At 52.5% G+C, this 27,881-nt stretch overlaps 1 protein-coding gene across 1 annotated transcript; it reads left to right on the top strand.

Annotated features, from left to right (window-relative positions):
* Positions 1 to 232: 232 nt before the first annotated feature.
* Positions 233 to 24,422, top strand: IP6K3 (inositol hexakisphosphate kinase 3). The gene is made up of 6 exons (XM_010359087.2): positions 233 to 472; positions 11,238 to 11,614; positions 17,782 to 17,995; positions 19,177 to 19,352; positions 20,456 to 20,631; positions 22,893 to 24,422. The coding sequence occupies exons 2-6, from the start codon at positions 11,416 to 11,418 to the stop codon at positions 23,358 to 23,360; spliced, it is 1,233 nt and encodes a 410-aa protein (XP_010357389.2). The 5' UTR covers positions 233 to 472; positions 11,238 to 11,415; the 3' UTR covers positions 23,361 to 24,422.
* The last annotated feature ends 3,459 nt before the right edge of the window (positions 24,423 to 27,881 follow it).

The raw sequence follows: 27,881 nt of genomic DNA, 5'->3' as shown, positions 1-27,881 counted from the left end.
CCCAACCCGAGACTCACCCCTTTTCTTTTGAATTAGGAATCAAAAAATAACCAGGGCCTTGCGGTGATCGGCCCTTGGTGCCCAGGTCCTGACATCCATGCAGGCAGCTCAGCTGAACTCTCCCCTGCCTTAGACCACTCCTCCTTTCCTCCTCCCCTCTTCTCTCTCCTCTTCTTTGTCCCCTCCCTTCCAGCCCCTCTGGCCCTGCCCCAGAGCAGCAGAACACCCAGCTGACAGCTGGACATGCCAGTCCTCACCAGCCCTTCCCCAGAGGGTCAGGTGACCCTTCCCTCCCCAGGCCACGTCAGCCCGGCCCTCCCGGGCAGACCTCGCACACCAGGGCTCTGGTGGACAGTGAATGCTCCACGCTGGGATGGGCTGTTGCCTGATGCCTGTACATGGTGGGCACTGAGAGACAAGATTCCTGGGCCCTGCCTTCCACACAATCCCCATGATCTCAGAGGAAGCTCTGGTGAGTGCTGCCTTGTGGGCAGGGACGGGCAGGGCCAGCCTTGCTGAGCCTTTGACAGGGCCTGACTGAGGGGAGAGATGGTCTTGTGTCCACAGGGCCTGTCTATACCCTGGGGTCTCATCTCCATTCCAGGCTGGTCAGGAGTCTGCCCCACGGAGGTGCCAGCGTCTTCGTGGAGGTCTGTCCATCTGTGTGCGGCGGGGGTAGGGTAGAGTGTTGGCACAGTTCAGTGCGTATAGGAATTCTGGCATCTGCTCCTCTTTCATCCCTCTCCCTTCTCCCAGGGGAATTCCACCCCTCCCCTTCCAGGGGTGCCTGGAGTCCTCTCACTTCAGGGTGGACTGGGACTGCAGAGGCAGCTGGGGGGAGGGGCAAGTACAGGGGGCTGCGTTAACCCTTAACAGAGGCAGGTGTCCAAGAAACGTGGGCAGCAGCATCCCCTGGGCCCCGGAACGGCATGTCCTAGCCCAGCAGCCCTAGCTTTCCACGGGAGGGGGCAGGAGGCTGGCACAAGGTTCAATGACGTCAACGTCTACAGCAGCTGCCTGGGGCCTGGGGCCTGGGGCCTGGTGCAGGGTGGCGGTAGACCATGGGATGGGAGTCATGGGGGTCGGAGGCATGTCTCCACTAAGCGGTGGTCCCTGATGCCCTGGGCAGTGGTGGAGTCTTGGCCCCCACCCATGACTCTTCTAGGCACCCTAGTGAACCTGAAAACTGAGCTTGCCTTGGGGACCTTGGGGGCCCTGGGGGCCTTAAACCCCCCATGCCAGGCCTCTTCCCCAGAAATTCTGATCCCATGCAGAGGGACTCAGGCTTCTACACTTTTAAAAAGCTACCATTTATTTTTTAACCTTTTATTACGAAAAACTTCAAGCATACAGAAAAAAATAGAGGGAATGATCTCATGAACACCTGCACATCCTGCGCCTGATTTCAGCAGTGGCCCAAGTTTTGTCGTATTTGTTTCATCAAATACGCTACAGCTAGAGTGTTCTGACATCACAGCATGCCTCTCCCCCACCACAAAGTCCCTCAGTATGTCCTCACATAACCCACTGTCCACTAACAAATGAGCAACTACCCATGAGTGTCTGCATCCTGTCCACAGTCTCCTTTCCCCAGCTGGCCCAAATGTCTGTTAGTGTTTTGTTAGAAGAGGATCCAGTCAAAAGGCATTGGGTCAGCAGGTCTCTTAAATCTCTTTCAATTAGGAAGAACCTCTGCCAACCTCCCGACCAGCCACCATGGGTTATTTTTCCCCACCACTTTGCCTGGCTGAATCGAAGGCGGGGGGGGTGTCCCAAAGGAGGGTAAGAACATGGCAGGGTCAGACAGCTCTCAGTACAGATAGGGAAGCTGAGGCCCAGAGAGGCAGGCACAGGGAGCCTGAGGCAGAACCAGGTCTCCTGTCCCCTCCTGGGCCACTTCCCTGCATCCCTGCCCCTCAGTGCTCCTGTGGCCTCTGGGGCCCTCCCCGTCTTTGCCCTGCTGCTTCTGGGGGTCACAGGCCAAGCCAAGCCCACCCACTGGACAACGGCATCTCCTGCTTTCTCCTGCCCTCCACAGAGCACTGAACAAATCCTTCCCAGGCAGAAACCCTGATGGTTGCTATCTTGTTCACCAGCAGCCACAGGGAACAGCAATAAACTTTATGAGCATCAGGTCCTTCAGGGAAGGAAGCCTGCAGACTGGCTGGGGAGGTGAGGGGTGGGAGCGGGAGCAGGAGGGGCGTGCTGGCCCGTGGGCTGCAGTTGCAATGTGTTACCTCAATACTGGTTACTGCAACTCATCCAGGGCTGGGAGGCCCAGCTGGCAGCTGAGAGGGCTCACCCACCCACCAGGGTGCCACAGCCTGGGTGAGATGGACAAATGGGGTGGAGATCGCTGGAGACCCCGTCCTGCTCTGCCCAGATGGGCTCTCAAGTGCCCCACCGCCCCCAGCCCATTCCCACCCCTCCCCCTCAGCCCCTGACCCTGGTTAAGCAGCGGAAGGGGAGGGCAAGAGGAGATGTTATAGAACGTTACGGGGAGAATCCAACCTCAATGATGGCTTCTGAGCTTTTCAAAAACCCCCTGCCTGGTGGAGGCAGAACTTCAGCTGCTGTTGGGGCTCTCTGGGACAGGTCTGGGCAAAGCCAGGCAAACCTAGGGCAGTTCCAAGAATGTGTCCCCCAGTCGCTTGGCGAGGAGGTGGGTGCTGGCTTTAGTTTTCTGTTAATCCCTCTCAGGCATTTGGAGCCTCAACGTGTGCGCTGCTGCCCTCTGCTGGGGAAAGACCTTCCCTGCATTCTCCCTCAGCCACACACTCCCAAACACGCACAAGCATTCACATGTGCTCGCACAAACATGCAAACACACACACGCACACACACTCCGTCCCATTATTGTGTTTTGACCTTAAAGAGCTGTTCCATCTTGCAACTATAAAACCACCATGCTAACCGCTGGCAACACCTTGCGTCTGTGGCTCACAGGCCTCTTGCACAAGACAGGTGGTGGCTGGTCATATTACTTAGAGGAAGGCGGCAGGTGTGGGGCAGGGTGTTGGAGGCTGGGAAATGTGTAGGCAGGTCTGGGTGTTTAGCAACATCCAAGATCCTGGGTGCAGCTTGAAGAGGCAAAGTCCGGAGGAGAAAAGCATGCCTGGGAGGGGCTGTCAGAGCAGTTGCTAACCATGGCTGAGGAGCTGCATGTCCAGGGTTCAGGATCTATTAGGGGGCCAAGAGGGAGAAGCCCTTGCAGCCTCTGCCTCCCGCAGAGCAGCCCTTCCAGTGGCACTCGACTTCGTGAGTCATCTTTCCCCCATATTTCTCCCACCTTGACAGCAAGATCAGAACATTGTTGGTGCTGCTAAGTACATTTGTCAGTGGCCGAAGGGCTTCTAAACTAATAATCGCTGTATTAAAATCGTATTTGGTCCTCAAGCTGGAGAAACATTGAGAGATTTTAAATGTTAAGAAAAAAGAAGAAGAAACCCTCTCAAAGGATAAAATCATAGAAATAAGTTTCTATGACTGAGGAATATGAAGTATTGCTCTGTGATTCTAGAAACCAAGCCTTCCCCAGGAAACAGATGCTCTCCTAAGCCACATATTTCAGCCATGGCTGGGAAAGTGATGTGTGAAGTCCCCCAGCACCAGGTATTGATCCCCCCGAGCCGGGGAGCCACACGGACGAAGGGCGCACCATCCTACAGCCCTTGAGTCATTTTTAGAATGGATTTTAAAACTCCATTTTTCCCCCTGGAAAATAAGCTTGTACCTTCCAACCTGGATGGCCCCAGATGATGCACGACCCCTCAGCCATGTGAGAAACTCCAAATTTCTCCTGCCCATTACAACCTAAGTGGTTTTAAATGGTTTTTGGGTCCTCTCATCTCTAATAGATTAAAAAATGCTCCCTTGGGCATCACGAAGACATTGAATGGTACTTGTACCAAACCTCTGGCTCTGAGAGGCCTGTGAAATGTAAGTTAGAGCTTCAGAGGTGAGAGGGCAGGCCATAAACCATGCTGCTTTGCCGCCTGCCACATTTTATATTATAGTTTTCTTTTGCTACAAGCTGTTTCTTAATTATCTTCTACCCAGAAAGCCCTCTCTCCACCACATGGCTAAGATTTATCGGGATGTGGTCCCGAAGGCTTCAGCACCTTGGTGATCTCAGGGGACCACCTCCCCGCACTGAGCTGGGGCCCAGGCCAGCATCTCCTCTGGTTGACCAGGCTAGGCTCACTCTCCGTCCCCCTCCAATGCCGGCTGCCTCTGCAGGCGCCCTGGTGCTGCAGCACTGGCAAGGCCAGCCCAGCACTCCCGCATCCTCCTCCTCCACACAACCCTCCCCTCCAGCCATCACCTCCCACCCTGTCTTTGCCCTTCCCTATTGCTCCTTGTACACACGCTCCCCGAAGCAGGCCCTCCCCCAAGCTCCCCAAGGCTGAGCCAACATCTCCCCTCCTCCTGGACTCCTTCTCAGACCCCTCAAACCACCCGTGATCTCAGCCAGGAGCAATACCTCTCCTAACCTCTTCTCTAGGACCCATTTGTCAACACAGTTTTTTCCCTACCAGTCCCTATGCAGTCCTCATTACACTCTTAGGATCTGTTGATTGAGAAAAAGTGATGATGACAAAAACTACTAGGAATTCAATAATGCCTTTAACTGAATTTGTATTTTGTTAATTACCAACACATTTACATACATTTGAGAATTATCGTGCCTCTAGGGGATTACTTTCCTACTCTGCAGACTGGTGGTGAGGATTTGGGTAAGGTCTTGGTGGGCCCCCGGGTGACAGCCCTCACCCAGGGCCCTAAGAATCCACACTGCCAAGCGCTTCGTTAGGCACTGCCACCAGCAGCATGATGCCCCTGGGTGTGCGGCCCTTGCTGCCCAGCCAGGGGCGGCTTCTGAAAGGCTGCCTATCCTGACACAGGTTACTGAGACAAACGGCATAAAGAGGGCCCCAGACATCACCCTGGCCCTAAGAGCCTGACTTGGGTCTTGGTCCTGGGTCTCTGAGACTCCCAGAGACAGCCAGAGCAACTCAGCAGCCACTCCCCATCCAAAGGGACTGCACATGGTCAGAATGGGCATCGACTTTAGAATGAGAAAGACTCGTCACGGCCGAGTCCCAGGACTAGTGCCTGCTAGCTCTGGACCCCAGGAAAACTCTGCAACCATTCTGACCCTCAGTGTCGCCATCTGAAAATTCTCATCTGGAGAAACAGAGGTGTGACTGTAAAGTCAGGGGTCCAGAGTTGACCCTTAGGAGTGGCAATGATATAGGATATGTTTGTGCAAGGAATGATTTGAGTACCTGACTCAAATGAAGTTGCTTTTTCTTTTTTTTTGAGATGGAGTCTCACTCTATTGCCCAGGCTGGAGTCCAATGGCATGATCTTGGCTCACTGCAACCTCCACCTCCTGGATTCAAGCAATTCCCCTGCCTCAGCCTCCTGAGTAGCTAGGATTACAGGCACGTGCCACCACACCCAGTTACTTTTAAAAATATTTTTAGTAGAGACAGGGTTTCACCATGTTGGCTAGGCTAGTCTCGAACTCCTGGCTTCAAGTGATTCACTCGCCTTGGCCTCCCATAGCACTGGGATTACAGGTGTGAGCCACTGCGCCAGGTGAAGTGAAGTTGCTTTCAACTTAAGAGCTCCACACTGGGTGCCTGGCTGTGAGTCAGTGCATCAGGCAGGATGGACTAGGTCCTGCTGCATAACAAGCCACCCCCAAATCTCAGTGACTTCACAGAGTGAAGATTTATTTCCATAATGCTATATATCCAGTATGTACAGTCACTTAGGGACCCTGCTGACAGAGGCCACACCTCAGCATGTGCTTCCAAGATCACCATGGCCAGGGAAAGAGAATGGGGAGAACATCTCTTGAAGTTCCCGCCCAGAAGTAACACATGGCACCCATCCACGTGATGCTGGTGAAAGCAAATCACGTGGGCCACGCTTACCTTCAAAGCTGCAATCATACCACGTTCCCACAGGGAAAAACAGAATGTTGTGAACAGCCCTGACAATGGCCACAGTCAGCCAGTCTGTTTGCAGATATAAGAAGCCAACAAGCTTTGATAAGATATAGTCCATGACTAATCTATTCCTATTTTGAACCCCTACAAGTTTGATTTGTGGTTTCGTCTGCCACCTTCCCTAAAATGGGAGTGTGAGTCCTAAAAGAGATGCATCTTCTGTAATGTTAATGAACTCAGATTTAGCATGTGGAAAGTGCTTATAACGTACAAAGACTCTCCGGAAATTAAACTGTGCCGACGGGTTGTGACAAGTTATGATGCCCTTATCTGCCTCGGGTTGATGGGTGGCATCTGTTATTGTGTCTGGCATCAGTGAGGTCTTGGGGTCTTAGAATCACTGGTCATCTGTCTCCATTCTGGAAGCCAAACCCACTCACAGCCCTGCTATCAGTGACCCTCTTTTCAGACTGGGGAGTGTCTCACGGGCTAGCACAGGCTGGCTGTCACTCAGGCCCCGTGGGGCCGCGGAGCAGGGTCTGTACTGGCACAGACAGCCCATGGCCTCATTTAACAACCAGCTTGGTGGCTGTGCCCCATCAGCAGAAATTAGCCCTTGAGTCTCCTGGAGTGAGGCCCAGCGTTACTTCATTCAGGACATGATGCAACGACAGGGCAGGAGGACACAGAGACCTGGGGCCATCTGTCCACTTCCTGGTGGTGGCAGGGGGTTGGGCAACCTTTAAGTTGAGCTCTTCTGGCTAGGGGCATCTCACCCTCTTCCCTGCCTCACTCTTACTCCCCCTGTGCCCCCCCAAGGAGCCCTAGGGAAGGATGCTGGGCAAGGGGTCTGAGCTGCAGGGATGTGGGAGGAGATGTGGGCTGGAGAGAAGGACAACTGTCTCCCTTCAAAGCACTAAAGAGAGCCAAGGATATTTGGCAGCAGGCGCTTCACCTGCCATCCAGCACCCAAGCTGACTCATGGGAGTCGGTCCTGAGAATAACCCAGGCAGTGACAGACACCGCGTGGTGGCAATGCTTGGAAGGAAGACTCCACAAAGGAGTGTCTGCACTTTGTCATCGGAGCATCACAAGGCTGTGGCAGAGGGCCACAAGCCAAGCCTCAGAGCGTTTCTCCGGTTCATCTCAGGCCTCAGCAAGCTCCGGGGGTGCCTGGAGTAGACCCTGGGCTTCTGACCCTTGCCCAAGGCTCTTAGGAAACAGAACAGGCCCAGGGCGCTGTGGCAGAAGTGCCTGCATGTGGCAAAAGGAAGGTCTGGGCTGAGAAAGGTCCTGCCAACTTGAATGATTTAATTGGGACTTGCCCGTGAGGAATGGGAAAAACAGGAGCCTTCCCAGCTCAATCCCACAGAGCTGGAGGCTACACACAAAGGCAGAAACAGATAAAGAACCCTAGTCTTCCTTGGGAATGTGAGGTCAGCATCAGTGCCAAGGGGAAGCCACAGACTGCCTTCCCGAGCAGCGGCGAAACCTACGCTGCCCAGCCCCAGCTGAAGCTCCAGGGGCAGACGCCGCTGCTCCTCCTATCTCCTTCTGCCCCTTCCCACCAACCTGTGTCAGAATTGCAGACCACACAGCTCAGGAGCAGGAGGCCCTGCAGACGTCACCTAATCTACATCCTAGGCTGACCCTCAAGAGAAAGGGCCTCAGTTTCCCCAGCCACCAAGTCCAGGTTTTTTTTCACAGGCTGGCTACCTGGTAGACAATTGCTGCCAATCTGTCCAGGTCCAGGGCAGGGGAGTTTGCACTGCTGTGCCACAGGCTGTGCTGAAGGCCCAGGGGTCTTCCCTGCTCACACTGCGCTCTCTGAGGAGGTACAGTCAGGGCTCCTGAGAACATCTGAGATCAGAGGGGAAGATTGCAGCAGGAACCATTTCCCTGCTGGGAATGACAGCGCCTCTCAGGTCTCACTGACACCCCCAGCCAGGAGGCTGTGGGAAGGTCGATACCAACCCCTGCTCTAGGTGGGCCTCCCGCCTGATCCCTTGTGGTGGTTTCTGCAGAGGTGGGAGAGAGATGTGCTCCCCTCTCCAGCCCACCCACTCCTAGCACATGAACTGAATGTCATCAAGTGGGATGGGGGCCAAGGGGGGTACACCAGGCCTGGGAGACAGGAAAACCTGTCCCAGCACCACCAGTGACTTATAGGTGACTTTGGCCAAGTCCCGGCCTTCTTGTGGCTCAATTTCCTGAAGTTTGGAGTCTATAAACAACAACCCTCAGCCCCCTGCAGTGTGGCCAGGGAGCACACTCTGGGGCTACCATGCCTGGGTTCAAATCCCTGCTCTTCCCATACTAGCCAGGTGCAGATAGGGAAGCTACTTAACCTCTCTGTGCCTCCGTTTTCTCATCGATAAAACGGGGCTGGTAACATGAATTGCCTCACAGGGTTACTATGGGTTGTAAGGCTTAAATGGGTTACTCTATACAAAGCACTAGAACATGGCCACAGCAAGCGCCATATGCATGTAAACATTTATTGCCATTATTTCCTTGCCACAGTTTGCCACGGTGACGTCCACGTCCTTAGAGCTCTTTGGGGAGGTGAGCCGGGGAAAGATGAGGGGCGTGGACTTCCCAGTGCAGCAGCAGGAGGCCCAGGTGTGATTTGGCTGGGATGAGGCTGTGGAGCTGGGCTGGTATCCGCTGAGGCCAGGCCTGGCTAGTGAGGGGCCAGCCCTGGGGATACAAGTGTGCAGGGCGGGAGCCTTGCTCCTTCCAGGAGTGGCTATAAATGAACTTTACAGACTAGCTGTCCCTGTGGTCACCAGAAGTACCTCTGCCTGGGGACAGGTCAGCTGGCAAAGGCCAACATGCCAGCAAGCCCAGCGAGAGGGGAGGCATCAGGCTGCCTCAGCTTCTCTGCTCTACTCCTTCTTGCCTTCTCCAAATTTGCAAGTAGGATTGGGTTTACAAGCAACTGGTATATCCTGTCCCATAACCGAAGGGTTAGCAAACTGAAGTTAGCAGCTTTTTTGTGGGTCAATTTTCCTGTGTCCAGATACCTGTCACCAACTTCTTTTCTCAGGTCCTGAAACAGCTTCCCGATGGGGCTCACCTCTGTGCCACACTAGAGCAGAGCTGAAGAATGCCTAGGCTGGAGTCTCAGGCCCAGCCCCTCACCATCAGGCCTCCATCCTCCCACCCCAGCAGCCCCAGTTCACCCAGTCACTCCAGCCACAGCAGCCAGTCACAGAAGCCTCACCCCTCATCCTACGTACCAGCCTGAAGCCACACTCCTTCTCCCTCCTATAGGGGCACTTTTGGCCTGCAGGGCAGTAGCCAATGTAGAAGAGGCCCAGTGTTAGGGAATGAACAGGCTGTGTTGAGGTTTTCAATGCCGGAGTGAGGTAGAGGTCCAGGCAGCTGGCAGGAGCCTCTCTGAGCCAGAGGCCTGGACAGATTGATGGGCACTGCTGTGCATGAATCCAGCCGGCTGTGCCTGTGGCCTGGACTGAAGGTCAATTAGAGGATTAATCTTGCCCAGCACTGCCCAGCCTGGTGGCATCCATGACCAGGAGTCCAGCAGAGGGAGAGAGTATTAATAACTTGGTGGTGACGGGCACCGCTGTGGGAATGTGCTCTCAGGACAGGATGAACAGGGCTGGAAAAGCCTCCCCTTGCAGTGTCTCCTTGGCACTCTCCTGAGACAAAGTCAGGACATCTTTAGGGGCTGTGTTTCCAACCCAGAGTGCCAGCTTTTGCCTGAGACCCATAGGCCCACCCTCAGGGAGGGTAAGAGGAACAGGAGGGGGAGGAGGGGGCCAGGCCTAGAGAAGAGCAGGCCCTGGCTTTACTTCCCACTCTCCTGGCCAGCCGCAACCCTGCACATGGTACTGTAGGCCTCACTGTCCTCATTTGCAAAGTGGCCTGCCTGTCCTACAACCCAGAGCTGTGAGGAAAATAGGGCCAGCATGGCAATAATGCTAGAAATAATGATCACATTTATTGAATGCTTTGCTCTGGGTACTGGGCTGTCCTTTCCACGGGCCTTATCTCAACTATGTCCCTAACTCCATGAGGTGGGTATCATTATTATCCTGTTCTACAGAGCGAGAAGGAGAAACTGAGGCCCAGAAAGGTTCAGTAACTTGTCCGAGGTCCCACAGCAATTATGTCACGGTGCCATGATGTAAATCAATGATGCACACCCATGCTGTACAAAAATAAAGCACTCCTGACCAGGTGCGATGGCTCACGCCTGTGATCCCAGCACTTTGGAAGGCCGAGGAGGGCGGATCACCTGAGGTCAGGAGTTCGAGACCAGCCTGGCCAACATGGTGAAACCCTGTCTCTACTAAAAAATACAAAAATTAGCCGGATGTGGTGGTGGGCGCCTGTAATCCCAGCTGCTCGGGAGGCTGAGGCAGGAGAATCGCTTGAACCCGGGAGGCAAAAGTTGCAGTGAGCCGAGATCACACCACTGGACTCCAGCCTGGGCGACAGAATGAGATTCTGTCTCTAAATAAATAAATAAATAAATAAAGCAAGCAAGCAAGCACTCCTGTACCCATAATCCCCTACAAGACAGTGAGAGCCCCAGTAGCAGTGGCTCAGCTTGCTTCTTGTTGGGCCTGGGATGAGTGTTCCCAAATGAAGGCAGGAAACATGACAGGTGAAGTTAAGATACCGTCTCTGCACCCTCAAAGCTTAGTGTGTTGCCTGAATTTTTTTAATGTTTTAATATTTAAATTCAAAAAGTACAAAACATTATTTAAAGTCTCTGGCTGGGCACAGTGGCTCATGCCCATAATCCTAGCACTTGGGAGGCCAAAGTGGGTGGATCACTTGAGCTCAGGAGTTTGAGACCAGCCTGGGAAACATGGTGAGACTCCATTTCTACAGAAAGTATAAAATTAGTTGGGCATGCTGGCACACACCTGTAGTCCCAGCTACTTGGAGGCTGAGGAGGGAGGATCACTTGAGCCCAGGAGGTCAAGGCTGCAGAGTCCAGGAGGTCAAGGCTGCAGTGAGCCAAGATCACGCCACTGCATTCCAGCCTGGGCGACAGAGCAAGACCTCATCTTAAATAAATAAATAAAGTCTCCTTCTCATCCCTGCTCCATGGAGGCAACCACTGTAACTGGTTTCTCATGACAGATTATTCCAGAAGTAATTGATGGATATTCACAGACGTTTAAGGTACCAGTGAGGAACCTGTTCTGGGGTCAAGGCTGTGTGGGCTCTTCTAAGCACTGCCCTGCCCCAGCCACCACCTCCCTCATCTAACTTCCACCTTCCTCCCCTACTTTCCAGAGGTCCCGCTGAGAACCCACAGACAGGAGGACAACTATGCTATGACAGCAATAAAGGCCAAGAAGGAGAAAGTTGAGGACCGCTGACAGCCTGTGTGCTGTTGGGAGCTGCCCGTTCTACTTCACACCTACCTCTAGCAAACTGTGCAGGGACCCCACCACCACCACCGTGTGTCACCATGGTTGTGCAAAACAACGCAGATGCCGGGGACATGAGGGCAGGCGTGCAGCTGGAGCCCTTCCTACACCAGGTTGGGGGACACATGAGCGTGATGAAGTACGACGAGCATACGGTGTGCAAGCCCCTCATCTCCCGGGAGCAGAGGTTCTATGAATCCCTGCCGCTGGCCATGAAGCAGTTCACCCCACAGTACAAAGGTGAGTGCCTGGGCAGCCAGGCCACGTCTGGGTGCCGCCACATGGGGGCCGGCTCATCCAATGCACCCACTGCATCCTCCTGTGCCGTGGGTGTGTATAAGGGTTGCCATGGAGACGCGCCCCTCTCCCAGCAAGGCTGGCCTTCGCTGTCCTAGTTTCTCTGAACTCTTCAAGCCTCCAGGTCTAGAGTGTAATGCCGTTTGGCTTCCTTATAAATTAGCTCAAGCCACCAGGCTTCAAGGGATGGAGAAAATAAAACAACACCCTGGTCCCACCCGGTCTCCAAGAGGGCATTCTGGTCTATGCCTTCCGGGTGCCATAGCCAGCCATCTGATGCTGGCTGTAAACACAGGGCAAAGTGGGGCCTCCTTAACCTCCCCTTGAAAGCCAAGGAGGATGGCAGGACCCTCAGTCCTGGGACAGGGCTTGGGGATGCTGGGATGTGGCTTGCTTGGGAAGCCAGAACTGCCACCCTCACCCAGGAAGAGGCAAAGCCAGGGATACGGGTTGCTGCTTGTGTGTAGCTGGGAAACTTCTGCATGGGGCAGCATGTGTCCTCGATCTGAGCACAAGGTGGGTTCTGGGGAAAGAAAGTGGGTGGGGAGGGTGCTGCCTCCAGGCAGGGGTCAGGCTCCCCAGGACAGGGTGATTTGTCCACACTCAGCCTTCTGAAAGTGAACCTGACAGGGCTCAGCCACACTCTGCCATGTAGTCAGCCCCAGCAGTGAGGTGACTGCTCAGAGAAATAACCTCTTTAGAGGACTGTAGACCCCATGACTGGAAGCTGCTGCCCTTGTCAAAGTGTTGATGGTGAAGGTGACAATAATATCCAAATAAGTCAGTCAAAAACATATTTGCAGGCCGGGCGCGGTGGCTCAAGCTTGTAATCCCAGCACTTTGGGAGGCCGAGACGGGCGGATCACAAGGTCAGGAGATCGAAACCATCCTGGCTAACACCGTGAAACCCCGTCTCTACTAAAAAATACAAAAAACTAGCCGGGCGAGGTGGCGGGCGCCTGTAGTCCCAGCTACTAGGGAGGCTGAGACAGGAGAATGGCGTAAACCCGGGAGGCGGAGCTTGCAGTGAACTGAGATCCGGCCACTGCACTCCAGCCTGGGCCACAGACCGAGACTCCGTCTCAAAAAACAAAAAAACACACGCACACATTTGCATTTCAATGATCAAGATAACTGGGAAGGATGGGGCCTGGTGTTTCTCAAGTGCAATCTGGCCTGGGAAACCAACTTCACCAGAATCCAGTGTGTATGTGCACAAAGGTGCACAGGTCCCCACGCCCCATGCCAGACATGTGAATCAGAATCCCTGGGTCTTGGGGTAAGGGTCAGGAATTCTCTCTCTTTTTTTTTTTTTTTTGGAACAGTTTTGGTCTTGTTGCCCAGGCTGGAGTGCAGTGGCGCGATCTCAGCTCATTGCAACCTCCGCCTCCCAGGTTCAAGCAATTCTCTTGCCTCAGCCTTCGGAGTAGCTGGGATTACAGGCACCTGCCACCATGCCCAGCTAATTTATGGGGTTTCTCCATGGTGGTCAGGTTGGTCTCGAACTCCCAACCTCAGGTGATCCACCCACCTCAGCCTTCCAAAGTGTTGGGACCACAGGTGTGAGCCACTGCGCCCAGCCAGGAATTCTTAATTAGCATGGTCCAGACCTAATGCCGGTAGGGGGACCAGGGCCTGGAGCCTTGAGCATTGCTTCCAAGCACTGTTTCACACATGCCTAGACTTCAGGCCGGCCTGCCACTCCTGAGAGTCTAAGACAAGACCGATCAGCGTCACACACAGAGAGACAAGGGAAGATGGTCCATGGGCCGCCTGTGTGGGCCTCCCTCTCCCTGGGGTCTTCCCAGCCCGCAGGCTGGTGTTGCCTGGCTGGTTGTGGGGTCACTTCCCATCTTGTCAGAGCACACACTGGAATTAATGTCTGTTCCTTCACAACTAAACTTAGCCCAGCAGAGGGGTGGCAGGATCGTGTGTAGGGTGGCCTCCTGCCAGCACCATTTCACTCTTGCTCCACACAACTCTGGGGCTGAGATGGATGCCGGGCAGCCGCAGGCTAAATGGGAGAGGCAGAGAGGTTGGCCTGGCCTTCAGGAGGTCGTCCTCATCCCCTCCTCTGCCCTGAGGTCTGGCTCCTGACTGTGGGCTCTTGGCCACATTGGCCTGCTCCACTCAGCTACACTGTTACTAAAGGGGTGAACTCGGGTGTCAGTGCTCAGGGGTCATCTAGCCCAAGGAAGGAGGGGGACTGACTTGCCCAGGGTCATTCAGCGAGGGCCTCAGGTCAGGGGCACCTGAATCCCCACAAGGCTGCCACAAGGGTCTCCCTTTTCTCCGCTATAGGAACAGCCCTCACTGAGAAGGGCCATTTCTGAAGTGGCCACCACATGCCACAGAGTGCGTGTTCTCTCTTCTCACCGCCCTGCACCATGATGGCATCAGGGAGGACGATGGGCAGGGACGCCACTCCAGAGGGCAGTCTCTTGGGTCAGAGCTTGCCCGGGACCTTTGCTGGGCTCTGCAGGCGTGATGGTGCCCTGGAGCTGCACCCCTCTCCTCCCAGGCTGCCGGTCAGCACTGGGCAATGAGGATGTACTCGTAGGTCCAGTTGGTTAACAGTTGACCCGGTTGACCCGATTCATACTACAGACGGCAGCAAGTAAATGCTCTCATAAACTTAAAAATAAATACACGATAGAATATTCATGGAGGCTCAGGAAGCTACTAGGCCAAACCAAAATTGCTGAGATGCTCTGGGCATGCCAGTTGTGGCAGTAAGCTCTCTCGTCTGTCCAGCTGGCATGGTCTCGGGTCGAGATGCATGGGGAGGGCTGGGCAGGCCCTCCTGCCCAGGGCAGGCAACTGGAGACTGTTTGTAAGGGGGTTATCTGCTTGGGGTCCCCGACTTCAGAGGGAAGGGCTGCGCTGAGCCACAGAGGGGTGTGAGAGGGAAAGACAGACAAGAGCTGGAGACAGACACAGCCCGTCAGAGGCACGCAGAAAGACAGAGAGGCAGAGATGCAGAGCCTGGCTGTGTAACTCTGACAATATGAGAAATGGAAATGACTTTTGGATTTTATTGGTTTTGGGTTATTTGCACCTCTGCTCTCCTCCATTTACTCAGACACTCAGAACTGATGAGATCAGACAAGGGCTGGAGCCTGGAGAAGCGGGTGAAGGTCACGCTTCCTGTCCCTCCAGGAAGGCCTCCTGGGCCTGGGGCTCCCAAGACTATGGTTTCTGGCAGTCCTGTCACCATAGCCTCACATGTGGCAAGGCCAGGGGAGTGCTGGAGGGCAGCGTGAATTTTCCAAGACCCAAAAGAGCTCTGCAAAGGACCAGCACACCAGGCTCCCCAGGCAGCTGGGAGGCCTCGGGGCTCCCCAGGACCTGCACGAGGCTGGCAGCTCTCCCCTCTTCTCACACCTGGAAGGATGGGCTCGGGACAGGCATTGGTTTGGCCTGGGCTCCCAGTTCTCAGTGCTGATGACCCTCCCCTCAGGGAGGAATCACAGCCTCTCTGTTCTCTCCTATGGAACAGAATGACCAGAACAAACATGACGGGGGACACAGCAGGAGTGTCCCTAATGCAAACTCAGGGTAAACATAGCGTGACAACACCAGACCCTCCGGAACAGCCTGTCCCTTCCTCCATCCCCACGTCTGTCATGGCCCTCCCAGAGCTCCATCCCACACCGACCGTGTGCCCTTGGGCAGGTTATCCCATTTCTCTGAGCCTTAGCGCCCACTGTCAACACTCTTACAGGCGTACTGTGACTTAGCAGGTAGCAAGGGAAAAGCAGTAACAGGCCACCCAGCAGGTGGAAGACAGGATGGCTATGACGATCTGTGATTCCTTCCTCAACCTGCCACCAGCCCCTGTCTCATGAGCAGGACAGCGACAGTGGGCTTGGCCTGGGGTGAACGCTAGTGGCAGGTGAATGGTAAAATGCCAGGTTCAGGGACAGCGTTATGGTTATCATCATGACGACTTCACAGGACACGGGAGCCTGGGATGGCGTGAGGAAAGGCAGCACCTTTTAGGAGATGGAGAGGACTGAATGTCACTCTCAGGCTGCAAAATTAGGGCACTGGAAATCTGAGATGACAGGACTGGCCCAGGGAGACCGCTAAGCTAGGCACAGGCAGCTCTGGAGAGCGACTTGCTGAATTATAGAGCAGCCCTGAAAATGAGTGTCCACGCTGACCAGTCCAGGAGGGCCCGGCAGCGATGCAAGCTGGGAGATCAGCCGCCTTCACGGCTGGCTCAGCAGAAATTGCCACTTACTCTGAGAAGGTGACCACGTGGCTGGGGGGAGAAAGAAATACCTTGGAGGACATACAAACATGCAGCCTACCCTCTCTTGGTCAGGGCCCAGCAGAAAACAAAAGGCATACTCAAAGGAGGTTAAATGAAGAAAACCTTAAAAAGGAACCGTTTGGCAGGGTGCAGTGGCTCACATCTGTAATCCCAGCACTTTGGGAGGCCAGGGTGGGTGGATCACAAAGTCAGGAGTTTGAGGCCAGCCTGGCCAAGATGGTGAAACCCCATCTCCACTAAAAATACAAAAATTAGCCAGGCATGGTGGCTGGTGCCTGTAATCCCAGCTACTCGGGAGGCTGAGGCAGGAGAATGGCGTGAACCCAGGAGGCGGAGGTTGCAGTGAGCCGAGATCGCACCACCGCACTCTAGCATGGGTGATAGAGCAAGACTCCGTCTCAAAAAAAAAAAAAAAAAAAAAAAAGAACTGTTTGCAGAAATATATGCAGGATTCAGGGGAATCACCAGGAACTGGGGGGACCCAGAGACCAGAAACACTGGAAAGCTGTCACCACCCCAGGCCAGGAGGGCCACAGAGGAACACAGCAGGTTATGAACACAGTGAAGAGGGGTGGGAACCAGTGGAATAAATGCTCAACCTTTCTCCTCCCACCCTCCCATCTCCTGCCAGTGCCCCCCACTGGCAAATCCACTGAGAAAATGGAGGACAAGGGAGCCACTGGTATACTCCATCAGGTCATTCCTTCAGCATATAGCAGGACAGAGGGGTTACAGAGTGTGCTGGTGAGGGCAGGCGCAGAGAGGATGAGCGCATCAGCTGCAGGAGAGAGGACATGTATTGTCACCTCTGCTTCTCCCAAAACCACAAGGGTGGCCATCTCCTGTGCTACTACCAAGACTCTGGCAAGGCCAGGCACCACTGGAAGCCAAACTCCATGGAGGAAGGCCTGGGCTCTGTCACCACCAGAGGGAGGACACTAAAGGGTGGCTGCAGGGCTGCTAATGTGCCTGCCACAGCTAATTACCCACGCCTGGCCAATGCCCAGGAGGATGCCCCTTAGCGTGTAGGGTAAAGGTATTTCAGACACTCTTCACTTTCACAACCAGTGTTTTTTTGTGCCTCAATGACCAACACCGATGGTAGGATGTAACACAGTTGGGGAAACCTCACAAGGCTTGTTTCATCAAAGAACCATGTTCCACCAATAATCTTCACATGCAGATGCATCTAACCAGAGGAAATGGCCGGCCATCAGCTCAAGGGCAGACAGACGGAGGGAGGGCGAGTGAAGGGGCGACGGGGAGCCCCGAGCCCTGGAAGGCTGTGAGAGGAAGGCTTCCTGGAAGAAGCAGGTCCGATAAAGATACATGGCAGGGACAGGAAGGGTCATCAGGAGGCAGAGGGCACGGAGGAGGGACGGGATGGGCCCAACTTCCCTCACTGGCACTCTGAGGTGGGAAGCCCCTTCACAGAGGACCAGCTCCAAGGCCCCCAGGTCGGGCAGAGCTGGCTTGGCTGTGGCGTGCCTGGGAGGTGCAACTGTGCACAGAGGAACTGGAATGCGAGGACAAAATGTGCAGGAGTTGACTTTGTTTAAAGCGCAAAGGGGCAGGGAAGTGCGATAAAGCAGAGGATGTGTCAAGATCAGCCCAAGGCTATTTTCTCCAAGCTCTGGGGCTCATTCTGGGACAGCATCGGTTCAGGCAAAACCAGGCCAGTCCCAGAGCTCTTCCTTGAGAGAGGAGCTGGGGAACGGGGGAGGTGGACCTGGACCATTAAGCTAAATTCCCAACCTGTCATCTCTCCTGCATATCCGCATGGTGGCCCTCTCACCTGGCTCCTCCCCTCCCCTTCCCTGTGTGTTTGCAGGCACCATCACAGTGCACCTCTGGAAAGACAGCACAGGCCATCTCAGCTTGGTTGCCAACCCAGTGAAGGAGAGCCGGGAGCCCTTCAAGGTCTCCACAGAGTCGGCGGCAATGGCCATCTGGCAGACGCTCCAGCAGACCAGCAGCAGCAGTGGCAGCGCCTGCGCCCTTGCCCAGTGGCCGCACCCCCAGCTGGCACGCTCACCCAAGGAGAGGTGAGGCCACTGGGCAGGATGACAGAAACCCTGTCCCTCGGCAGGGACCGGCACTGCTCCCACCTGTGCCCAAGGCCAACCACTCCCCATTAGGGCTGGTGCTGAGAAAACTGAGAAATTCAGATGAATGCTCTGTCTAGAATAACCAATGTCACCAAAGAAAGGAATGGATTTTCTTTATGCCACTCCTAGAAGGGAGGATTATGATGCATTTTATCTCAGAAGTTGATGCACAGGCAGAGTTCTCTACTGAGTAGGTATCCGGTACATATTTGTTTAATTAAATACCTGTTTCACTGAGACTATGAAGTGTCTCTGGGGAGGAAATGTACAGAATAGAAACCCTAGAATAGTGTATGTAGAGGAAAAGTGTGGCTAATTGCTCTCAGAAATCATCTTTCCCTAGCAGTTGGAAGGGGCCAGAAGGGAGGTCAATGTCATGCTCAGAGGGTCCCCGGAGATGCAGGAGGCTCAGGTGCCTGAGGTCCCTACCAAAACCTTTGACAATGTCAGCTGACCTTTCTCAGGTGAAAAGGCTCCCCAGGGGCTTTTTAAAACATTTATAGGAAACAAAAGGGAGCTAATACAATGAAAATGCCTCCCTTCCCAAGGAGTGCCACAGATCTCATTAAGCCTCTGGGCTTGGAGTGAGGAAGCAGGCCATTATCTCCATTTCACAGATGGCCACGCCAAGATGCCCAGAGGGCAGGAGGAAAGGACCTGCCACAGTCCGCACTCCCCGCAGCCCCCACCCCACTCCTGTGCCCTTCTGAGGTCTCAGGGAGGTGATGGCCTGCCTGCTGGATTATCAGAGTCCAACCCCAGGCTTGTGATTCCGGTTAGGGCCACTGCCCCTTAGTGTGTCACCTCAATAGTAAGACCATTAATAATCCAGATCACTTGCAAGTGAGTTCAAATCACCTCAGTCCTCTGAGGGGGGGCAACATGTTCTAGTAAGTTCTCCAGGGTTTGGAGAAGCCACTTGAGGGCTACAGTGTGGTGAAATCTGGTCCCAGGACCTGAGTTGGGCAGGGAAGTTGCCCCAGCCTGATGAGGGCCACCCTGGAGAGCAGCTGGGACCACCCTGTCAGAGCCCGTCTCAGAGGGCCCAGTCAGCCACAGGCAGCAGCGCTCTTCCCCAGACCTGTGCTCTGACTGTCCTGTGCTCCCCTCCGCCGCAGCCCGGCCAAGGCTCTCCTGAGGTCCGAGACCCACCTCAACGCTCCAGCCTCCTCGCTGACAGAAGACACTAATGGGAACCAGGTCGAGAGGAAGAGCTTCAACCCATGGGGCCTGCACTGCCATCAGGCCCACCTGACCCGCCTGTGCTCCGAGTACCCAGAGAACAAGCGGCATCGTATCCTTGCCATCCCCCTCACGTGTAGTCCCAAGGGTGGGCGGATAGAGAGACACAGAGGGGCAGAGGTGAGAGAGGAAACACACACAAACACGGGGCCAGCGGAGGGTGGGCAGGGAGAGACAGATGTGAGGGAGAGCTGGAAGGCACAAGCCCTCAAACCCAGGTCCTAGAAGAAATCAGGTGCCTCCAAAAGAACAACTAGACAGTATGGGGAAGGCAGATGGAATTACACTGAGCGCAGTGCCCTTGGGGGGCCCTGGCTGTGTCTTGGCCACTTGGCAGTAAAGATGGGTTAGGATGCGAGTGTCTGTGGTCAGACAGGAATGATGAATGCCATGTTGGGTGGGGGCATCAGGGGGCTCAGAGAGCTGGATGAGTCTCCAGCCCCAACCTCCCTTCCATCCCTCCAAATTCTACCTGCAGGTGTCTTCCCATGGGGCCCACACAGTGAGAGGGAAGTGTGGCTCCTCCCTTAGGGGAGTGTCCATGGGGTGGACTATGGGAAGTGCCCCTCCCCTACTTTTTCAGGGAGAAAATTTAGGTTTGAAATGCCCCTTCGTCACCACTGCTGTGCTCCTTCCTGCAAATGGGTGGCTGGTTTCATAGTATTTACCAAGACACATCTGCAATCATAATCCCTAAGAAGCTTTTGCAGGATAATTACTCCACTGAAATTAATATTCCTGCAACTCATCTCCAAAGCTAACATCAACCCACTTCTCCCAAAAGGTATTGGTCCATTCAGCAGGACTGGAGGTTTTAGCCTTATGATTTTCTGCCGTAAAATGTAAATTGGGCATGGCCTGCCAGGGATTTCACGCTTGCATTTAAATTTCAACCTCAGAGCAAAATGGAAAAGGAAAGAAAGCTCACATACTCATAAACTCCCCCTAAATAAATGGACTTATTAAAGCAGCCTGCAAAGCTAATACTTTGAATTCTTAATAGCAAGGATGAGCTTGTCTGTAAGGAAGGCAATAGGAGTGAAGAATGGTGCCCAGAATAGGGAATTTCCAGGCAGTTTCTGAGGCATGCAAACGGCCTGTGGGGGAACAGTAGCTCTGAAGTCCTCAGAGTCTTCCTTAACATAGTGTGACTAGGGTTCTTGTTGCTGGAAAATGTAGTGTCACAGTACACGCATCCCTGTGTCCTGGATCTGAAGATGGGGACCCGGCAGCATGGCGATGATGCGTCCGAGGAGAAGAAGGCCCGCCACATGAGGAAGTGTGCACAGAGCACCTCAGCCTGCCTGGGTGTGCGCATCTGTGGCATGCAGGTAGGTTGCATGGGGCCCGCCGCTGTAGGGGAACATCCCGGCACGTCCACGGTGGGGTAGGGATGTCTCCTATCCAGATGTCACTGCCCGCTGCAGAGCCCTTCACTTTGGAGGAGCCACAGAGGAGGCCAGGAGGCAGTCTTCCAATGAAGAAATGCATACCCTGGTCTATGACACACTTGATCATTTCTTTTTCTTTTTCTTTTTTTTGAGACAGAGTCTTGCTCTGTCACCCAGGCTGGAGTGCAGTGGTACGATCCAGCTCACTGCAACCTACGCCTCCTGGGTTCACGCCATTCTTCTGCCTCAGCCTCCCAAGTAGCTGGGACTACAGGTGCCCGCCACCTCGCCCGGCTAATTTTTTGTAATTTTAGTAGAGACGGGGTTTCACCATGTTAGCCAGGATGGTCTCGATCTCCTGACCTCGTGATCCACCTGCCTCTGCCTCCCAAAGTGCTGGGATTACAGGCATAAGCCACCACTTCAGCCCACACTGGATCTTTTCAAGAGTACCCTTCAGAATAGTGATGTCAAAAACCATCACATTTGAACTTGGTCTCACAATCTTTGGCAGCTGAAACTTTCCACAGTGGCCATGTGGCTCCTGCTCATGGTGCAAGCGGACCTTTGATGGCAGTGTGTGAGGCTGGGCTGGGGGAAGAACTAAGAGAAAGGGCTTCTTGGTGCAACCCATGGCTTCCTGAGTCCTCCTTCTCTTGAATGATAAAGCTGAATTCTCTCATTCTTAGATGCTGTATGGCAGTCAGCTCTTTGAATTTCTATTAGCCATTTCCCCTTCTTAATCCACCTTTTCTGCTGCTTTTTGCTACCAGTTCTGGTTAATAAAGTGGGAAGGTCATAACCTGCTAACCCTGCAAAGGAATGGTTATTTTCTGTAACTCAGACTCCACGCCTTCTTTTTTGGGCTCTGATGTGGCTTATGGCAGGGGCTGCGGGAGAACAGGAGAAAATAAACTTCCTCTACTCGTTCCCTCTTATAGTCTGTCTACTCAAAGCAAAACCAGACACCAATTTGACGGTAAACGTTATAGCTTTCCTTAATTGAAACTACCACCCCTTGAAGCTGGAAGTTGAGTCTATAAATTTGTTGCACAGATGTCCTTTGGAAAGCCGGGAATGCAGTCCTCAAGAGAATGGAGTGTGATGATTTGTGGTGTAAATGGAATCTCTCTCTGGACCTCAAATCATCTGAAATTGATCTGATTTATTTAGAAAGTGATGCCTGTCATGTATTTATGACGGCTAATTTAGCAGCCAATCTACAGCCCTCCAAAGGCAACACCAAGTCTATCATATCTTTCTGCTTTTTTTCAACACTGGTTTTCTATAAACATATCATGTAATCTGAGGGCAGGAATGACGTGAGAAACTGTCTTGGCCAGGCACAGGCTGCCCCTTCTAGGTGTGCCAGGCAGAGGGGTGCCAATGCCCCCCGGCCATGCCCACTGCTGGCCTTGGTTCAACCTTGGCTGCTGCCTGTGCCATCTGAATGAAACGGGGGTGGCTGCCACTGTCCCCCATCAGCATCTCTCTTCCATCTGCTCCCTTCTGGTGGCCAAGACACAACAGGGGAGGGGAGGAGAGATGGTGCCAAGGAGAGGAGCCACCAGCCCCATAGAGCTGCCATGAACCTCCCTCCTCTACCAGGCTCCCCTCAACTGCACTGGCTGCCTGGAAACTGTCCACACCTGACCTAGGCCTATCTTTTTATCTTCAAACAATTCACTCCACTCTACCTCAAGAGGCATTACTGTTGCCTTGGAATCTGCGGAGAAAGGACTTTATAAACTTTGTTGGGGAAATTTTAATCTAGTTGGCTTTCCAAGGCCATTGGCTGTGATTTCAGATTCCTATTAAAGCTTTCTAGCTTGGGTTTGCTAATATTTGAATTGAAGAGGGCCAGAAGCCAGGGCTTAAATCACGATTTGGAGGTTGACATTGGAAATTCACAAGAAAGAAGATCCAAACGTTTTCCTCGTGGGTGGAGGGTCACCTCTGTAGGGTGAAGGATCTTTAGACCTTGGATTACTACTAAAGACTTGCATAGAAAGCATTTTAAAATGTAAAAGCTACCCTGGCACTTGATGGAGGATCATCTTCTGCTCATTTCAGTCACTCTTGCCCTACATCTCCTAAAAATCTGTTCATATGTTATCCTAGCTTGTGATGCTGCAACCATACCAGATGCAATTTGTTTAAATTTCCAATCTTCACATTTTCTTTCTTCTTTTTGATATAAGGTTTACCAAACAGATAAGAAGTACTTTCTCTGCAAAGACAAGTACTACGGAAGAAAACTCTCAGTGGAGGGGTTCAGACAAGCCCTCTATCAGTTCCTACATAATGGAAGCCACCTCCGGAGGGAGCTCCTGGAGCCCATCCTGCAGCAGCTCCAGGCCCTCCTCTCCGTTATTAGGAGCCAGAGTTCATACCGCTTCTACTCTAGCTCTCTCCTCATCATCTATGATGGGCAGGAACCGCCAGAAAGAGCCCCAGGCAGCCCACATCCTCAGGAGGTTCCCCAGGCAGCCCATGGCAGCTCTCCCGGTGGTCTCACCAAGGTTGACGTCCGCATGATTGACTTTGCTCATACCACGTACAAGGGCTCCTGGAATGAGCACACCACCTACGATGGACCAGACCCTGGCTATATTTTTGGCCTGGAAAACCTCATTAGGATCCTGCAGGATATCCAAGAGGGAGAATGAAACTTCCTGGGCTTATCTGGATTTTTCTGGGCTATAGATCTCAAAAAGGGACCTGTTGATTGCTAGGGTAGTCCAGACACCCCTTAGATATCTTCATAATAGTCCTATCTACCGTCAAAAACCATCTCTATATATGGCAGACTATGTTAACAGCTGCTGAATAAATCAGCTCCGGAGGTGATTCCACATCCCCTGGCATCAGGCTCTAATGCTGCTCATTGGAGAACGGACAGCCAGGATAAAGTGGCACCTTCTGGAGTACACTGGAGGGGGCAGCCCAAGTTAGAGGCCAGCATTGCTGTGACATTCTGGAATATTTGCATCTAAAAATGTTTACTCGTTGCCATGCTGCAGTCCGCTGCCAGCTGTGAGGCAGAAAACTTGACTTGAAGCAGCCTTGAAGAGTGAGTTCATGAGTTCATGGTTTTTCTCTTTGTATGGGCTGCATGCTGCAAGGGCAGGCAGAGCTCATGAATGCGTCTTATCTTCCTAAGCAGAGTTTTAGGTGAGACAGGATGAAGCGGAACAGATCTGCCCATCTTACCCGCTCTGCACCCAGCTTCCAAGTGGACAGAGCCAAGCCCAGGCATGAGCTCTGGCAAAGCAAGGCCCCAGATTCTCCATTTTTGCCTGTGGAAAGGAGGGTCCCTTTACAGACTTTTTTTCCTTTTTTTTTTTTTTCCCCAAAATCTCTTAAAATGAGGAATCTCTTAACAGACTTTGGAGTTCCCCATTCTGCCACATTCTGACCATGAGACGCGGCTTGCAGTGGGGGTGAACACACATAAGAAGGGACCACTGATGCCCAGCTCTACTCTCTGCTTTCTACTTATTTATTTTGGGGGTGGGTTGGGGAGTCAGAAGAATCTGGAGGACTGAGGAAACCAGGGGCAATGTTTACAAGACTGGTGGACAAGTGTAAATATGGAATAAGAACAAACAGTTCTAATTAATTCCTTCTTCTGCAGTACGGAAACCTATTACAATGCCCTTGAGTCAAGCACTGAGATATGTTACCCAATTAGGGAAATAAATTTGTTAATAAAATTGCTGAGGTCACCAGTGATTATTGGTGTGCCTTATTACCCTTTCCATTTGCTTATTCTGATCACACTGTATGATAGTTCCAATTTATGAGCGACTAGCATATACCACAAGGACAGTTCACTGATTTCCTACAATCCTTCAGGGAGCTCGGGTGGAAATAGTGGCTAATAAAGTATTTGCATGTATCTGCAAGGCAGGCACCAGACCTGAGAAGTAAGTGGTCCTTTTATTTGAATCTCATACAAGGCACAATTAAGTAATTTTTTATTCTCATGGATAATTACTATTCACACTCCAAAATCCACACTAATGAAAAGAAAGAATGGACTGGATAAAAAAAAAAAAAAAAACTTTTGTTTAATTTTAGAATATACTCTATGGGTTTCTAAGCGGGGTAACTTCCCAAAGTATGTTTGGCCAAGGCAATGATGTGATTTATTTGCATGCTGTGTGCCCAAGGTGGGAGAGTTGAGTCAGAGCATGTTGGGTAACAAAAGGGAGTCAGCCTAAAACTAAATATTTGCTAATGACAAAACAGAGCCCTAAATACTGCCTTTTCCAGGCCAGTTCCTTGCTTGAGAATCCGGAACCACATCAACCAAGTCCAAAGCCCCCTGCTTCGTTTCTCATTTCTCCACATTTCTCAGCTCTGCGTGTGAGGGGACTTGCCTGAGGATGGCACAGAGATGATCAGCTGGAATCCAAGTCTTTGGGGACTGGCCCACCCAGGTCATTAGCTGTGTCACAACTATTCCCTGTGGCTGGGGCTGCAGTTCCTGCCCAGGTGATGCCCCCTCTCTCAGCTATTCCTTTACCCCATGGCACCCCTCATATATGAGGTCTTCTTCCTCCTCCAAATCATTTGAGGCCCAGCGCATGTTCCCATCTCCTCCTAAATATGTCTCTAAAAAAAGTAATTTGTTGTTTTAAAAAAAAAGTGGGGGGAACAAAGTTGTCTACTGGTTTTAGTGCATTCTTACTGGACTAACAGACTCCGAGGGGTTGCTGTGATCTGAAAATTTGCATGTGACTCTGCAGATTCAGAAATTCACTGAATTTAGAGACTGAATGAGCCCACCCAGTTGCTCCAATCTGGGAAGCAGGAGAAGAGAAAGGCATGGAAAGAAGAGATGATGTGGTGTGTATGTTTTTGGTCTCCAATCTGTGTTTACTTGAAATGGCAAAAAGAGTGAGGAAGCTCTAAATAATCTGGCAGTCAGCAAGAGTACACTGAGCAGCTATTCCTTGCTCATCTCCTGGCTCACGCCGGGGAAGATGCAGCTCTTGAGGAGCCTGTATTCTAGTTAGGGAGGCAAGAATAACACACATGAACTGACACAAACCATGCAAGACAGGACCCAGTGAGACAGAGAATCACCTGTGTGGGGCAGACGATCAACCCTATCATTTACAGTTGAAGATGTTCGCTCAGAGCAGGGGCATCACTAACACTGTTTTTTTTTTTTTTTTTTTTTTTTTTTTTTTTTTTTGAGACGGAGTCTCGCTCTGTCGCCCAGGCTGGAGTGCAGTGGCCGGATCTCAGCTCACTGCAAGCTCCGCCTCCCGGGTTTACGCCGTTCTCCTGCCTCAGCCTCCCTAGTAGCTGGGACTACAGGCGCCCGCCACCTCGCCCGGCTAGTTTTTTTGTATTTTTAGTAGAGACGGGGTTTCACCGGGTTAGCCAGGATGGTCTCGATCTCCTGACCTCGTGATCCGTCCGTCTCGGCCTCCCAAAGTGCTGGGATTACAGGCTTGAGCCACCGCGCCCGGCCCACTAACACTGTTGAAGGAGGTGGAGCTCCATCTGAACCCTGAAGGGTGACAGGAGTGGAGAAGGGCTGGGGGATGGGTGAGGGGACGGCGGGTGGAGAGTGGGGGAAAGGAAAAGTCCAGCATGCCCATGAGTCTGTGGACAGAACAACCCATTTGGAATGGGGGTTTTGTGGTTGGAAGTAGTAGAAGAGAAATGGAATGAGCCCAGATGGCAGAAACACTTGAAAATCTAATCAAGTAGATCGTTCGTTTGTGATGTCATTACTCTGTCCTTCTTTCCTTCCTTCCTTCCCTCCCTCCCTCCTTCCTTCTCACCAAGTATTTACTGAGTGTCTGGTACATATAACACAGTGCTAAGCCCTTGAAAATCTGACTAAGTAGCTCATTCATTTGTTTGTGATTTCATTAATCAGTCCTCCCTCCCTCCGTCCCTGACTCCCTCCCTCCCTCCCTGACTCCCTCTCTTCCTTCTTGAGTGCCCAGTACAAACAACACAGTGTTAAGGCAAGGCCTACATAGGAAACAAGGAAGTGTGAGGATCATGTCGTTATTGCTAAGAACCTCATAATTTAACAGAGGATTCAGACCTCCTTATGAAAAGATCACGGGCGCTTCAAGAGGGGATGAGGACCATCTGCTCGGCTGTGCAGTGCTACCCGGAGAGGAGCGGCAGCAAGGGCTCACTGCCTCACGGGGTGATTGCGGAGGTGGTGTTTGAGCTGCAACTTGAAAGGGAGTCAAGTCTGAAAGGTGATGAAGAGGGGCAGGTGTTCCAGGAAAAGGATCAACAAGCATGAGAAAGGGTAATCAAGCATTCTGCCAGGGAATGGCAAGTAACGGTTTGGGGTGGCCACAAGGGGTTGATATACTTGGGCACTGAGAGATTAAGATGGAAATGGAGAAACCCCAGAACATGAAAACTAAAAAGGACCTCCGAAACTTCTACCTCTATGGCTCCCTCTTGTCTGGAAGATTGTAAGAGCCTGTTGGCTGGCTTCCCTGACCCAACTGGGTAAGGGAAGAGCCCTCTTCTTTTTTGAATCGAGGTACACAGGTATTAGTAATTACTAATTGAATAACTGAATTAGTAATACACAGGTATTAGTTGGAGTTAGGCTAACTGCTATAACAAACAATTCCCAAGTATCAGTAGCAAAACATTACAATCCAATGTGGTCAGCAGAGAAACCCCTGCTCCACACAGTCATTCAGGAACCCAGGCTCTTTCCATCATGTGACACCACCCTCTTCAAACACAGTCTACAAGGCTGCTGTTGATAGGTAAAAGTCAGACAGCAGGGAGAAGGCACATTCCTATCCCATGGGCAAGAACTAGCCATGTGGTCCTACCCAGATGCCAGGGGGTCTGATGTGTCGTATAATTAACTGTGTGGCTAAAAAGAGGAAATAGGTTTGATGAGAACCTGTTTCTCCATAAACCTCAAGTCAAGTTGATACCTGACCTAAGGAGAGAGCAACAGAGACATACAGAGCAAGTGAAGAGCGTAAGGGGATGGCAGGGGCCTGGCAGTGCCAGGGCTGCAGGTTATGATCTAGATCCTTCCTTTGCCCATGTCCTCATACAGTTAGTGTGCTCCAAGTGCTGGAAGATTTCACAAGCATCTCCCCTACCTCAGTTTCCTCTTCTGTCCCATGGGAACTCTAACTTGGTCCTCCAGATAGGAGATGTGGAAGAGCAAA

The sequence above is a fragment of the Rhinopithecus roxellana genome, chromosome 4 (genome assembly GCF_007565055.1).
Source record: "Rhinopithecus roxellana isolate Shanxi Qingling chromosome 4, ASM756505v1, whole genome shotgun sequence".
NCBI lineage: Eukaryota > Metazoa > Chordata > Mammalia > Primates > Cercopithecidae > Rhinopithecus > Rhinopithecus roxellana.
Note: the sequence above shows the minus strand (reverse complement) of the source record. Positions and strands in the feature narration are given on the sequence as shown.

Excerpts from the sequence above, each read along its gene's own strand:
- IP6K3 (XM_010359087.2), top strand. The coding sequence starts at position 11,416 with ATGGTTGTGCAAAACAACGCAGATGCCGGGGACATGAGGGCAGGCGTG. Across the intron at positions 11,615-17,781 it reads GTTCACCCCACAGTACAAAG|GCACCATCACAGTGCACCTC; the intron begins GTGAGTGCCTGG and ends GTGTGTTTGCAG. Across the intron at positions 19,353-20,455 it reads CCCAGAGAACAAGCGGCATC|GGTTCTTGTTGCTGGAAAAT; the intron begins GTATCCTTGCCA and ends TAGTGTGACTAG.